At 42.6% G+C, this 15,672-nt stretch overlaps 1 protein-coding gene across 1 annotated transcript in view; it reads right to left on the reverse strand.

Annotated features, from left to right (window-relative positions):
* Positions 1–15,666, reverse strand: part of SLC24A3 (solute carrier family 24 member 3) — a 491,111-nt gene extending 475,445 nt beyond the window's left edge. The window contains exon 1 of the mRNA XM_029917030.1: positions 15,488–15,666. Within this exon, the coding sequence (XP_029772890.1) occupies positions 15,488–15,620 (133 nt within the window). The 5' untranslated portion in view covers positions 15,621–15,666. The remainder of the gene's footprint in view (positions 1–15,487) is intronic.
* Between the last annotated feature and the right edge of the window lie 6 nt (positions 15,667–15,672).

A 15,672-nucleotide genomic window follows, 5' to 3' on the forward strand; every position in this document is an offset into this window, starting at 1 on the left:
GGGGGAAGGGGGAGGGGGGAAAAGAGGTGGTGGTGATGGTGGAGGGCACTTAAGGGGAAGAGCACTGGGTGTTATATGGAAAACAATTTGACAATAAAATATTATGGAAAAAAAATAAAAAAATACAAAATACCAACCCCTTTGTTAAAGATTAAAAAAATAATAATGTTTTAAACAAGAAAAAAATGAAACATAACAGAATTACTTATGAAGAGTAAATATTTTAAGATATAAAGAATGAAATAACAGTCATAATAACAGCCATATTCTGTTATTATAGAATGGCTTTCACAAAGAAATGTAAGAAAGAAATGGGGAAATAATTATGAATCTGGGTAGATTTGTTTTAAAGCCTTGATCAAATGAAGCACATTCTGAATGAAAATGATCAATGCTATAAAATATCATTTTTTCCACAAATTATAGATTTGTCAAAACCCAGAGGCATTTGAGCAAAATTCAACAGATTCTAAAGTTCACGTGGAAGGATAAACAAGTGATAACAGCAAATGATTTTTTTCACCAAAACAATAGAAGAGTCTTGTCCTATCAGTTATTTAATATGCCAATGAACTACAATTAATTAATGAGTAAACAGAACAAAATAGACATCACATCACTGCTTCTGGCACATAAGAGAACAAGTATGGAATAAAGGTCAGACCACAAATGTGTGGGTAAAGGAAAGATTATTCTAAAAAAATTTAACTATTAAATCTGTTCATCTGTTTAAGTGAAATCTTGATCTTGGCTCTGATACCTTCTAAATGAAGTAAAGAGTTAGTTTTTTTTTTTTAAGTGAACCATAATAGGAGAAAAAGACATAAAGGATTATGTGGCATAAATACAGCAAAACCTTGGATTGGGAGTAACTTGTTCTGAGAGTGTTCTGAAAGAAGAGCCAACATTTTCAGTAAATCTTAACTTGCTAAAGGAGCGACGTCTTGCAAGATGAGTTGTACGTGATGCCAAACGTCACATGATCACAACTGAGCCAATGGTTTTTGAAATTTGCTTTGATGTACAAGTATTCTGGATTACAAGCATGTTTCTAGAACAAATTATGCTCACAAACCAAGGTTTTATGTACACACTTGAGATCCTGGATCAAAGCAAAAAATACAAGAGAAAAGAAAAATTGTTTTAACTAGATAAAAATGAAAATCTTCTGTATGCCCAAAAAAGAAAAAAAAAACACCAAAACTTGTGAAATAGGATAAAAAACAGATTTAGATTTATAGACTAAATATAAATAGTTTTACAAATCATTAAGAAAAATAGTTATCCCATTAGAAAAAAAAATGGAGACTAGACATGAATATGTTTTTCTCCAAGAAATAAAAACAGCCAATAAACATTTTAAACATTCAGCTTCACTAGTACAAAGAAAACACAAAATAAAGCAATAAGATACCATCTCTCTGCAAACTGAATTTAAAATATTTAAAATAATCATAATATTCCATTCTGGCAGAGAACACTAAATACAGTGCTCTCAAACACTGCTGTTGGAACTTTTAATTTCTTCAAATTCCTGGAAAATTACACAGCAGGATGTTAGCCTTTACAACAGGTATGCACTTTGACACTGACATAGCACTTACTTCTAAGACACCAGCCTAAAGAAATTGCCATCAATTATCAAGGACTTCAGTAGAAGAACATTGATCAATGTGAGGACATAGAAAATACCTACATATCCCAAATGGAGGCCTGAAAAAATAAACAGTCATATAACCAGAGGATAAAATGTAATAGTTAAGGCTATGGGTCTGGAATCAGAGAGCCTGAATTCAAATACTACTCAGCCACATAGAAACTTTGGGCAAGTTATTTACACATTTTGTCTTATTTTCCTTTGCATGTAAAGTGGAGACCATACTGGTACCCACTCCATTTGATATCGTGCAGATTAAAAGACTCAATACAGGGAAATGCATTTAAACAGTGTCTCAAGCATGCAGAGTGTTCAATAAACATCATACTAAGAAAATTTTTGTGATTTTTAATACTGTCCTTACACAAACATTGAAAATTATGTTTTAAGTTTAATGCCATGGAGAAATGTTTATGGTAAGTTAAAAAGCAAAATCTACAAATTCTACACAATCTCTTCTAGGAAACGGAGGAAAAGGGAATAATGGTTCCTAATTCATTTCATGGGACTAGCAACAACAGACAGAGATAGTACAAGAAAAAAAAAACTATGACCAACACTCTGGGTGATCACAGATGTGAAAGTCCTCAATAAAACAGGACATTCAAATCCAGAAAAGTGAAGTAAAAAACACATCATGATCAAGTGGGGCTTTTCCAGGGTATACAAGGCTGAATCTGTATTTGAAAAATTAAACCATGTAATCTACTATATTAACTATCTAAAGAAAAAAACAGGATCATATAAACTGATGCAGAAAAGCACCTGACAAACTTCAATACCCATCGCTGATAAAAATTCTCAACAAACTGTAACTAGATGGAGCCTCCTCAACTTGATAAAGGACATCTATGAAAGCCCTACAGTAAACATCATACTTGATGATGAGGGATGGAAAGTTTTCCCCTTAAGATCAGGGACAAGGCAAGGATATCGACCCAAACTCAACATTGCACTAGAAGTCTCAGCCAGTATGATAAAGTAAGAAAAAAGAAATAAAAATTAAGAAGAACAAAAACCACCCTGGGATCTGAATGTTTATTGCAGCTCTATTCATAATTACCAAAACTAAAACCAACCCAAATGTCAACAGGTAAATGGATAAACAAGCTCTGTACATTTGGTTTAATGAAATACTACCCAGCCATGAAAAGGAATGGACTACCTACACATGCAACAATGTAGATATGTCTGAGAGGCACTCTGCTGAGTGAATTAAGACAGTGTCAAAAGATTTCATCCTGTATGATTCCATTTGCTTGACATTCTCAAAAAGACAAAACCATGGTAACAGAGGTGAAGGGTTAGGGATGAGGAAGGGTATATGATTACAAAGGGTTAGTTTGAGAAAGTTTTGGGGGGCAGGTATTTTTGTTGTGCATATCAGTCAATTTTAATGTACATTAGTTTTTCAATTTCAAAAGCAGTATCCAAGTTATTATATATAGTATTTGATCAATTTCATAATATATAAGGGAGGAAATATACCACAGTTTTGGAAAACACTGGAATTGACCTGTCCTCATGTCCAGATTTATCAAAAGTAGGTGCAACGGGTTTTCTTTCTGCACTTACCCCAGCAAATGCTTGTGATTTCAAATAACCATATTATGAAATCCCACTAAGGTGATTATCATCGGGTTTTCAAAACCTAGGGTGTTAAGGTCCTAGGAAACTGCTTTGTTTGGAAGTCGTGTTCAGATAACAGACTAAAATTGTAACACCAGGTATGAAAAAAGTTGAAATCTTGTAGACTCAAAAACCCCAACAGGAAAAAATTCACCATCACTCATTTTTGAAACAACTAATCATTCCTATGGTTATATGAGGTGACTCGCCAGGTGGAAAGTAAGCTAACGATCTTAACTCTCTCCTGAAGCAAGCTAAGACTGTCCTAAGAGCCGGTATTTCCAGAAAAACAAAATCTTTTATTTGCTATAAGAAGTAGCCTCCCCCTGAAATTCCCTAATTTTCCCCATTTAGTGATTACACTACATGCCAAGTCATTCTCAGCAAGATTCCAGCACTTCAGAAACTTCTGATTTTGAAATAATTTCACTGAGTCCTCTGCATTAAATCCATTTCTAACTTTAATTTTCTGCTTTTTCCTTAGTTATTTACTAAGCAGAGTCAGAAAACCGGGTTCCAGGCCTCAATAGCAATTCTCAGATGTTGAGACAAAAGCCCCCAAGATCTCTATCCCTAATACCTAGGAAACAAATAATGGTGAAAATCTCATTGCAGAAAGCTTCGCCAAACTGTCTGAATGAACAAGCAACTTGAAAAAACTTTTCATGGAGCGTTCATTCAGCAATGCCGTGCAAATAATAGGAAACATTACTCCCCAAAGAAACTGGTCACCAGCCACACACAGCCTCTATCTGGCACTTTGGTCCAGCTGCCATCCCTGATTAGGAGTGAACCTGAAGATGTAGAAAGGTCGCCATGCCTCAATTTCACGAATGTTGACTGACTTCACACTCCTCTCTCCACCCCCAACTCACAAGCAGCTTTTGGTGTAGAGTGACACTTCTGGTAATGTAATTTCCTTTAATTCTAGAAACTATAATTTTTTTAAATAATAGTTTATTGTCAAATTGGTTTCCATATAACACCCAGTGCTTCTCCCCACAAGTGCTCCCTTCCATGACCATCACCCCCTTCCCCCCTCCCCTCCCCCTTCAGCCCTCAGTTCGTTTTCAGTATTCAATAGTCTCTCATGGTTTGTGTCCCTCTCTCTTCCCAGCTTTCTTTCCCCCTTCCCCTCCCTATGGTCCTCTGTTAGGTTTCTCCTGTTAGACCTATGAGTGCAAACATACAGTATCTGTCCTTCTCTGCCTTACTTATTTCGCTTAGCATGACACCCTCGAGGTCCATCCACTTTCCTACCAAGGGCCATGTGTCATTCCCTCTCATTGCCATGTAGTACTCCATCGTGAATATATACATCTTCTTGATCCATTCGTCAGGTGATGGACATTTAGGCTCTTTCCATGTTTTGGCTATTGTTGACAGTGCTGCTATGAACATTGGGGTACATGTGCTCCTATGCATCAGCATTTCTGTCTCTCTTGGGTAAATCCCTAGCAGTGCTATTGCTGGGTCATAAGGGAGTTCTATGGATAGTTTTTTGAGGAACCTCCACACTGTTTTCCAGAGTGGCTGCACCAGTTTACATTGCCACCAGCAGTGTAGGAGAGTGCCCGTCTCTCCACACCCTTGCCAGCATCTATAGTCTCTTGATTTGTTCATTTTAGCCACTCTGACTGGTGTGAGTTGGTATCTCAGCTATAATTTTTTAATTTCATTTTTGAAGTGATAGAAGTTACTAACCTTGACTATTGCTCCTGAATAAAATGGTACTTAGGCTGTGTGTGGTTAGGAAAGGGCATGGGAGGCCTGGGTGACTCAGTCAGTTAAGTGTCCAACTTCAGCTCAGGTCATGATCTCACTGTTCGTGGGTTCGAGCCCCGTGTTGGACTCTGTGCTGACAGCTCAGAGCCTGGAGCCTGCTTCAGAATCTGTGTCTCCCTCTCTCTCTGCCCCTCCTCTGCTCATGCTGTCTCTCCTTCAAAAATAAATAAAAACATTAAAAAAAATTTTTTAAAGGAAAGGGCAACACAAGTTATCCTCACGATGGTGGATCTGTGCAATATTCTCATTGTGGTGATTACAGCAACGAACACAGGTGAGAAAGCTGTGTAAAACACACACACACACCTCTAACACACACTACACACAAACGTATACAATACTATACACGCATGTATAAATACTACATGCACATACACACAACAGGCATACACAGGCTAAACACATTATATACACAATACATATACTACATGTACACACAACACACATACTGCATGCACATACACATGTATGTGTACACACTACATGCTTACACATGTACACATACGGAATACATACGCACATACTGCACACATATACACTACACATACATACTACATACACTTAAACAGGCACTCATATACGCATGCACACACGTGTGCACATAAGCACAAATGAAACTCAGGAATCTGCATAAGGTTGGTGGCTTGTATCAATGACACTTCTCTTGTTATGGTTTTATACTAGAGTTGTGCAAAATGTTACCATTGAAGGACACTGGGGGAAATATACTAGGAATCTCTCTGCATTATTCTTTACAACTGCATATGAACCTATAACCATCTCAATAAAAATTTCAATTAAAGGAAAGGCGATGGTGAAGACTATGCCTTCCCCCTACCCCTGAGCATAAGCCCCGCCAGGGGGCAACAACCCTTACCAGTTTCATGTATACAAGAGCTAAAGAGAGAAAGGAGGAAGGCAGGAAGGGAGGGAAGCAGGGGAGGAGGAAAGCAGCCTGAAATAACTCAGGACCCTCCTGCAACGTATCAAAATAAATTGCTCAGCCCCATCATACTTATAACTGCCTTGGGACAACTCACCGAGTCTAGGAGAGTGTTTCTGCTGAATAATACCCCCTAGCCCCCACTTCCTCTCCTACTGGATTCCCACTGGATCTCCCTCCAGACAGGACACAGGACAACCCCTCTCTGAGGAATCCAATCACCCCCCGATAAAGATTCAGAACTGGAGACACTGAGCACTGCCCAGTGACATGGCCCAGTTGGATCACCTTACAGAGAAAGTCAACAGACCCTCCTCTTAGCAGTTTCCAATCATTTCAGTGGCCTCTCTTAAATATGAGCACACACCATGGACCACTTAACTTTCAAAGAAAGCACATAATATGAAAAACAAAACAGACAACAGCAACTTGGAAAAAACCAAGTCCACATAGAGAAAAGGAAATTCCAAAGACTACTTACTATTCATACACTTTGGATATAAGCAATGATACTGTATCGATGAAGCAGAACAGGAAACTACTAAAAATAACTTTCAGAGCAGGGAGAAAAAGAGCTCTTGGAAACTAAAAATAAGATGGCAGAAATGAAATGCTCAGTGGAACAAGAAGTGGTTCAGCAAACTATAGAAGTTAGAGCAGAAGGATGAGGGGGAAATGGGAGAGAAGAGATCAGAAATCAGAATATCAATCTTGGAATCCACCACTGCAATAAGAGAGGATCCAGAGAGGGGAGAGTTTGGGTTGGAGAAAGTTCCCAGATCTGAAAGGACATCAGCCTCCAGATGAAAGGAACAAGGGGAGTGCCCAGGACAATCCATGAAAACAGAACCATGCCAGCCACTTAACTAATATGCCTGAGCATTAGGAGCAGAGCAAAGAGCACCCACGCTTTTGGGAGAGGTGGGGGGAAACAGGTAACATACAAAAGAACTGGAAGAGCATCAGACTTCTCAGAGGTAACCCTGCAAGTCCTGAGAGCAATGCCTTCAAAACTGAGGAAACTGGGTTCCCCCTCCTGCCAAACTATCTCAAAGTATGAGACTCGAATCAATGTGTTTTCAAACCTATTTTCAAACCCATGATATCTTAAACCTTTGTTTTATTTCCACACCCCCTGTCTTAGGAGGCACCAGGAGTGTGTGAGCCCCAGAAAACTATACCACAGATGAAGGGATAAAACCAAGCAGGGCAGGAAACGCACACAGGTTCCTTGCAACACAGGGAGAGCAGGGGGGAGCGGGGGGGGGGGGAACCACAGGCAGAATGAAGCTGAAGGCAGATCTCCAGATGACAGCTAGGCAGCTGATTTAATAAGCAACCTGTCCAGACTAGAACAAGCTGGAAGAATCTGAGAAGGATTTCTTCAAAAAGAGAACTGGATAGAATATCCAATGGCAGTGTACATAGGCAGAGAAGGCAAGGGCAACCGGAGGAAAGCTTGGGCTTCAATTAGTGGTGAAGGCTGAAAAAACCAAGCAGACAAATATTCATTCACATTTAATACAGAAAAATGAAGCCCAGTGTGCTTCACAGCTCGGGTACAAAGAGCACTGATGTGGCCGTGATAAGGTAAATCCTGACCACTGATCTAGCCCAGTCATGCCCAGTCTTGGCTACACACTGGAGCCATCGGCTTCCCTTTAAAATAATACCCAGGCTACATCCAGGAACATTATGTCAGAATCTCTGAGGTTGGGGCACAGTGGCGGGGTGGGGGGGTGTTGGGCCCAGACATAAGTAAAGTTTAAAGTTTCCTGGTGATTACAATGTGCAGAGAAGACGGAAACCCAAGAGCCAAGCAAAGATATAATTTTCACCATCATGCATACTATTCCCCAGGTATTTATTTGTAACAACTTCTTATGATCTTGACTCTTAACAATCAGCTATATTCCACCTAGATGTCCTCCCAGCAATCAAAATCAAAATGTCCAAAAGTGAAGACTTCTTCTTAAAGACGGTGCTACTGCCTCAGCGATGTTAACTTGTGGCACCCCCTTTCTCCTGGTCACCTATGCCTCCCGTCACCCACTTTGTTTTAACATCAAAATCCTATTCAAGAAATGTGCTTGTTACTTCCTGTTCCCAGGTTCACAGCGCACCATTTGTCACTCAAGTGAAAATGACTTTCCCTGAGGTCAAATAATACAGAAGCAGAAAGAGAGTCATGAAGAGAAAAACAAAGTTGCAAATGTGAAGTTCCCCTGAACTGGGTCAACAGAGGGGCAGACTTTAATTGTTCTCACTCTTCTAGAAATGAAGAGTGATTGACAAGCAAGGAGTAATGGCTAGATTTCACAATTTAGATAAGCAACTTATATTGGTTTCAACACCTCCAGAAATAACAAAGGCCTATTCCCCTGTTCCCTCCAATGTCTGAAGTCCAGAGTTCAAAGAATCATGACCAACATTCTCCAAGGTCACAGATGTGTCCAGGAAAGTTGAGTTTTCTTTTTTTTTTTTAATGTTTGTATATTTTTGGAGAAAGAGAGAGCATGTGAACATGGTAGGGAAAGAGAGAGAAGAGAGAATGCAGAGCCCAACATGGTGTTCAAACTCACGAACCATGAGATCATGACCTGAGCTGAAATCAAGAGTTGGATGTTTAACCAACTGAGCCACCCAGGTGCCCCTGGGAAAGCTGAGTTTCCATCCAAGTATTAAATGTCTAAGCACTGCCATTTGAATCCACCACATCCCCGTATACACATCTCATTAAAAATTAGCTAGGTTGGGATGCTTGGGTGGCTCAGTCAATTAAGCATCCGACTTTGGCTCAGGTCATGATCTCATAGTTTGTGCATAGGGGCCCCATGTCAGGCTCTGTGCTGACAGCTCAGAGCCCAGAGCCCACTTCAGATTCTGTGTCTCCCTCTCTCCCTGTTCCTCCCCAATCTATGCTCTGTCTGTCCCTCAAAAATAAATAAACATTAAATTTGGGTGGGGGCACATCTGGGTGGCTCAATTAGTTAAGTATCCAACTTCAGTTCAGGTCATGATCTCGCAGTTTGTGAGTTCGAGCCCTGTGCTAGCCCGGAGTCTGCTTCAGATTCTGTGTCTCCTCCTCTCTCTGTCTTTCCCTGATCTGTCTCTGTCTCTCAATAAATAAAAATGTTAAAAATGTTTTTTAAACATTAATTTATTTTTATCAGCCAAGGTTTCATTTGGAGTCTGTGCCTAAAATCTTATCGTTTTACACTTCCCCATGGTGTTTGGGGAACCAATTTACACCCTCACCTACAGTAAATGAGAGAAGCTGTCTCTCCTGAACCTGTGTTAACGCTTGACATTATCCTACATTTTCATTTTTGCCAATACGATATCTAATAATTGTATTTCATCATTTTTAAAATGAGATTTCCCTGATTATTATTAAGGCTGAGGATTTTTACTGGTATCTACTGGTCATTTGCAACTGCTTTGTGAACTGCCCGCCAGTATATTTTGACCATTTTTTAGACTTTGGGGTTTCTTTTCTTCATTACCAACCTAATTCCTTGTATTTTCCAGGTTCCAGCTTCTCCTGACTACTACCAACACCTCCTCCGTGCCATGCTATATTTCTCATTCGCCTCTCCCATAATTCCTGAAAACTAGTTGTTCAATGGCCGTCTTCCCACTAAAGTCTAAGCCACCACGAGGACAATATTCTGGGTATCCATCTCAGACACTGCTGTCACTCCAACAACTAACAAAAAGCTGCCACATATTAACTGGATGAATGAGTGGAGGTCCTTGGGTCTTATACCAGTGGGGTCCAGGCAGGGACTCCTTCAAGGGATACCACTGAAGACCGTTTCAGAAGGCACCGCATACAAAGGTGGGGGTGGAAATCTGATAAGGGCTGGTGAAGCCCCTAAGATCCCCAAAAATGAGGAGCATCACCACCCTCAGGGGTGAGAATGAGGACAGGACTGGTGCACCTGTAGCCACAGCAGAGAGTCTGGAAGATGTCACCCATGTCTTAGAACTCACAACTCCACGATTAAAACTGCCTGGATGGTGACCAAGCTTTTCACTCAGAGAGAACCTTCTTCCATTGTATCCTTAACATGTCAAATTCTCCAACCCTACAGGATGACACCATGTTTCAAACTGTTGCAAAGACAAACAAAAGTCATTGCCAAACATGCTCTGCAAAAATTGAAAGCAGGAAAAGAGCAAAAAAACTTGAATTACCTTCCTGGTAGTACCACCCATTTGCTATGTGACTTAAGGGAATCTTCTGAACTTTCTGTATCTCAGTCTCCCCAATGTAAGAGTGAGTATACTATTATTCCCCCAAAAAATAGATTTAGCTCAAGGAAAAGCAATCTCCTTGAGGAAAAAGAGAGTTGCCAAAATTCTGTCCTATCAGCCAACTTCCACCAAGCCCTGGAATTCTCAGCAAATGGCTGGTTTTGCAACTCTTTTGGCTTTGCCAAGCCTCCAGGGTATTAAGAAAAAAATCTTCCCACAAGGATTCAAGGCTTGCAAGTAAAGGAAATCTTTGAGAAAAATCTGGGTTGATGAGCAGCTAAGAAAAGCCAGGAGAGACACATCTATATATGTTTAGGCAAAAAATAGAAAAGGTTGAAAAGCAATGTGTTTCTAAAATACTGCTTCTATGAAAGCAACCTTCTGTTACTCCTTTACTCTCCCCAGTCGACTGAAAAAGGCAGCGTGATTCCCGTTTTCTATTCGTGTCCTCCTAAACTAGGGCTGGGGAATGCAGGGGCATGCAGCTTGGATGCAAGCAGGCTTAGGTTCAAATCCTGCCACTTAATGAAGTGACACAAGGCAAGGCACTCAACTTCTGCAGCTCTGTGTTAGGCCATGAACAATGGGTAACAACACTGAATTTGATGGATGAGCGGGGTGGGGGAAGGCAGAATTCTAAATTGTGAAATTAAAATGCATGCCAGTATCTGGGTTTCTGACACACAGTTACTAGTTTTTATCACAGGTATTGTAGTTTAGAAATCAAAACAGCCTCTTCACTTAACTAGTATCTTTTGGGCATCTACTATGGGCAGGTGGTGCAGATGACAAAGGTGAGCAAAGGTCAGAGGGTCCCTGACCTCCAGGAGCTTGTTAGAATCTGGTGAAGAGGACAGGTTACTCAAATTACCAAATAAATACCACTGTGATAAATGCTATGAAGGGAAAAGAGAGGATGTTCAGGGAGCAAAATGGGGGGACCTGGTCTGGTTGGGAAGATCTTGGGCCCAGAAGCGATGGATGAATGAGCTGTGATTGGTAAATGTGGAACTGGCATGTGTGACAGGTCTGGGGCCAGAAGAAATGTCACCCTTTTGAGGAGCATTAGAAAAGCCAGTGTAGTTAAGCATGGGAGGGAGGGCAGGGAGGGAGGATATCCAGGCAGAAAAAAGTCCAGCAAGGCTCCACGTAAACCACACGAGAGATCAAGAGGTCATGGCCACTGTCCTCAGAGGAAGGGAAGGATACAAAGCTAAAGATTGGCTCTCAGATCTGCAACTGAAATGTGCAGTTCAAGTACCCACACAGCCCTCTTGTCAGATGCCACCTGTGGACCCTACACCTGACTTAAGACGGGCTGCCATGTCTTCACGTTTGGAAGGTATTTCAAATTTGTGTGTATTTATTATTCACCATTTACCACCATTTACCACCTTAGGTATTATCCCTTGGATCCCTGGTTTTCCAAAGACACCCACAACATACATACCCACCTGTTCTCCTTACAATATACCCTGACACTCATCCAGTGGGAAAGTGGTAGCATCTATGTCCCCTTTTGAACTTAGGTTGACATCTGTCAATGCCGTGGCCAAAAGAAAGCAGTGGAAGTCATACCACGTGACTTCTGAGGCTAAGACACAAAAATGCTGCATACTTCCACTGCGTCCTCTTGGAACCCAGCTGCTGCGTTCTGAGGAAGTTCACACTAAGGCACATGGAGAAGCCATATGGAGAGGCCACACATAGGTGTTCTGGGTAAATGCCCAGCTGAGAGTCCAGCCAACAGCTGGCATCAACCCCAGACATGGGAGTGATGTTGCCTCCAGATGATTGCAGACCCAGCTGTCAAGTTACCCAGCCTTTCCATCTTTCCAGCTGAGGCCCCAGACCTGCAGGAGATAAGCCATCCCTACTACATCCCATCCAAATTCCTGACCCAAAGTATCCATGAGCACAAAAATAAAATGGTAGTTCTACACCACTCTGTTTTGAGGAGATTTGTTATTAGAAACAGTAACTGGCCAGAATATACATGTAAACCTTGAGCTATATATATTACATATACATATTTTTTTTTCTTATTTGCTATTCACCTACCTAGGAACTTCCTAGAGGGAATGTCTATCATCACTCCTGAGCTAGAACTCTGGGTTTTATTCACACCACTTCTGGAAAAAGCTGACCGGGCTCCTCACTTCAAAGAAAAACTAAACATTTTCAGACCACTCAGAACATACAAAAGTAATCCATTCTCGCTGCAGAAACAAGAAAAAGAAAAGAAAACCCTCGTTTAGCCAACCTGAGACCTTACTCCAACTGGCTTTGAAAACAGAACAAAAATGCAATCTTTATCAGCCGCAACTAAACAGAGCTACTAGGACTTCTTCCTCTACCTCTGATAGCTCAAGCATCTGCGAAGCGGGCGTGCAGCTATTAAATGAAGCAATGCACATAAAGCCTACTGAGCACAGTGCCGGGCACTTCCGAGCCCGCCCACCAGTGACCATTCCTCCTTTGGTTACTGTTGACGATTCACATCTTTCTTGATTCCAGCAGCAACCCCTCCTTGACCTGTATTTAATAATGCTTGTGCCCCATCTCAGCAGAAAACACTTTGGTTAGATGTCAGGAATTGAGTTCAGGTGCCACACCATCAGAAATGTTATACAACACTCTATAACACAACTGCCACAAGTCTCTATTTTGGTTTGGTAAAAGAACGGTCCTTCTTACAAAAAAAGAAAAATCAATATGTGTTAAGAAACGGGCTTCTGAGAAGTTACATTTTAATCACTGTGTGGTTTTCAAGGTGAATTAAAAAATATACCCCCTTTGATCATTAGGAAGGTACCCCCCATGTGGTTATATAAATATTACAAAGCTGCACCCAGATGGTAGCATGAATACCAGGGAACAGAGGTGGGATCAAAGAGCCAGGACAACACGGGTCGGGTCCTCCTTCTACTCCTCAATTGCTGTGTGACCCCAAGTGAATCGCTCAGCCTCTCGCAGACACGGGGTCATTAAAACAAGGCCAAATTCCAAACTTTTATTGATACTGAGGGGACAATTAGGTAGAGTTAGCATCCAAGTTTCCAGGGTAAAAAATTAATATTCAAAAGCTTAAGTATGCTGAAGGACAACCTCCTCAAAGCTAAATAACCACTTGCAGATTCACACACATTAATTAACACTTTGAATATGATCTAAAAAAGAAAAAAACCTGGGCCTGGCTGTGAATCAGCAAGGCATCCCATAATGAAATTATGAGTATCTCCTTGAAGAAAAGGTGATTCGAGACAGAATTACAACTGGCGTGCCAGTGGAGGGCTGGATGGCATCCCCCTTCACACTGCTGGATTTTCACAGTTCTCTCCAGTTGCTGGGGTGGGGGGTCTTCTGAAGGCCTACATTTATGGAAGGGAAGAGAGAGAGATAGAAAGAGAGCGAGAGAAAGAAGGAGAAGTAGAGAGAATACGGGAGGAGAGAGATCAAGAGAAGGGACCAGGGAAAGGGTTGTGGTATGGAACGAAGTAGGAGTGGATGGCACCTGGAAAGAAATGTCAGTGCTAGGGAAACCATTTCAAAATGACATTCTAGCCACCAGGTTTCTAGTTTGCAGAGTGTCTCCCTCCTGAACATCCCAACTTTCCCAGGGCCCCAGGCAGCCCCCAGTCATTGATGGACTTAACTGTATGGACCACACTGGCCATCCAGGAAAATGTCTTTTACATTCTGGAAGTGCTGGGCACTCTAGGACTCCCAGAGCCCCAACATGCAGGAAACATGGCCGGCATGTAATTGACTTAGAATGGCCCTTTCCAAAGGTGGCATCAAGTACAGACTGGCTTTGCACTCACAAAAATCAGTAAGATTAAAAGGGGGCTAACGAAAAATCTCTTCATGAGAATCATTCAATCACTGCTTTTGGCAGGTCTGACACTGCTCCTGAAGAGAAGTCCAGCTTCCCTCCCCGGCATACTCCCCTTCCTGATGTCCGTCCCCATCGCCAGATAATCTGGGATTCAAGAGAAAAGGAGAGAGCTCTGGAGTCCTGAGGGCTCCACTGAAGACCAGGACTGACTCCCTCATATTACCATATATGATGAAGTCTGTCAAGAGATCCGCTAAGACCTGAACGAAGACGGACCATCTGCTTTCCCCATGAAGCACACGACCAGCCAATTTGGGGGAGATCCTTTTTTTAACCAATGCCACCCTTCACCATCACTATCAAAATGCTTTTATTGTGCATTTCATAACGCCTTGTGTTAGAGCTACATCTTTCTTAACACCGAGGCACATACTTGTAACGGCTTTTTCTCACAACCATTTTTACGGCTGTTTTCCCACGAACCGTGCCACTTGAACTGCTGGGATATAAAACCGTTTTTACAACATTCTTATTCTTCCGAGTCTTTCCCTCTGTTATTTAGACAGCTGCCCCCCAGGGTCCAAACTGTTTTCAGTGGACAACTGTTCTGAGCACATTTCTCCACAAGGTCTATTTCAGCTCAAGAAAGGCCAAGGACAAATAAGACAAAAGTTGTGGGGAAAGGGCAGACCCACTGCAGGGCACCATGAGGGCAGTATGCAGAGTGACGGGCAGTACAATCTAAATCATTTCTTCCAGAGGTGCAAGTGGACAAAAAGGATGAGTCTTCCAGGGAGCAGTGAAAGAGAACAAGTCCATTCCTAAACCCTAGCCAGGCCGCCAACACTTTTTTTCTCCCCAGAGTTCCCAGCACCTGTTCTAGAAAGGAGGGTGCAGAGCTTTCTACCTGATCCATACCGCCTGTTCTGTGTGGGGAACCCTGGTGAATTGTGTTTCACCAGTGAACCAGCCCCCTTCGTACCCTCAACAAGCCAAAGGTGTACAGGTGATTACCTGCACAGGTACCGAGTCAGACCAGAACAACTTTATTGCTGGCCTTGGGGGACTTCTTTAGGGTAACAGTCCCCACCGCCTCCACCACCAGTCCTTCCTGCGGGTGGGTAAGAAAGACAGAGAGCCAAGAGGCACAGGTAAAGGTTCCCAGGGCCAGCTAGGCACCCCAGCGTGCCGGCCGCAATTCCACTGCGCGGTCCTCGCTTCCAAGACCCCCTTCTCCAGAGCCCCTCCGAGGGACAGGGAGTGTCCTCATGCTTGTCACCCCTTCCTGCCGGCCAGCCTTCTCGCCCCGCGCCCGCCAGGAGCCCCGAGCTGCAGGAGCCGCAGCGCCCACTCTGGGCGAGCCAAGAGCACTCACCATTATGCTCTTGCATGCTCGACAGCGACCAGAGCAGCAGCGCCACCAAGGCCAGGAAGCAGAGCTGGCTCAGCAGAAGGTCCCTCCGGCGGCTCCGGCGACGCTCGCGGTCCTCGTCGTCGGGCGACGGCATCCTCGGGCGGCAAGGCAGCGGCCCCGGCGGGGGCCCCGGCGGGCGACGGCCG

This window comes from Suricata suricatta, chromosome 12, assembly GCF_006229205.1.
Source record: "Suricata suricatta isolate VVHF042 chromosome 12, meerkat_22Aug2017_6uvM2_HiC, whole genome shotgun sequence".
Classification (NCBI taxonomy): Eukaryota; Metazoa; Chordata; class Mammalia; order Carnivora; family Herpestidae; genus Suricata; species Suricata suricatta.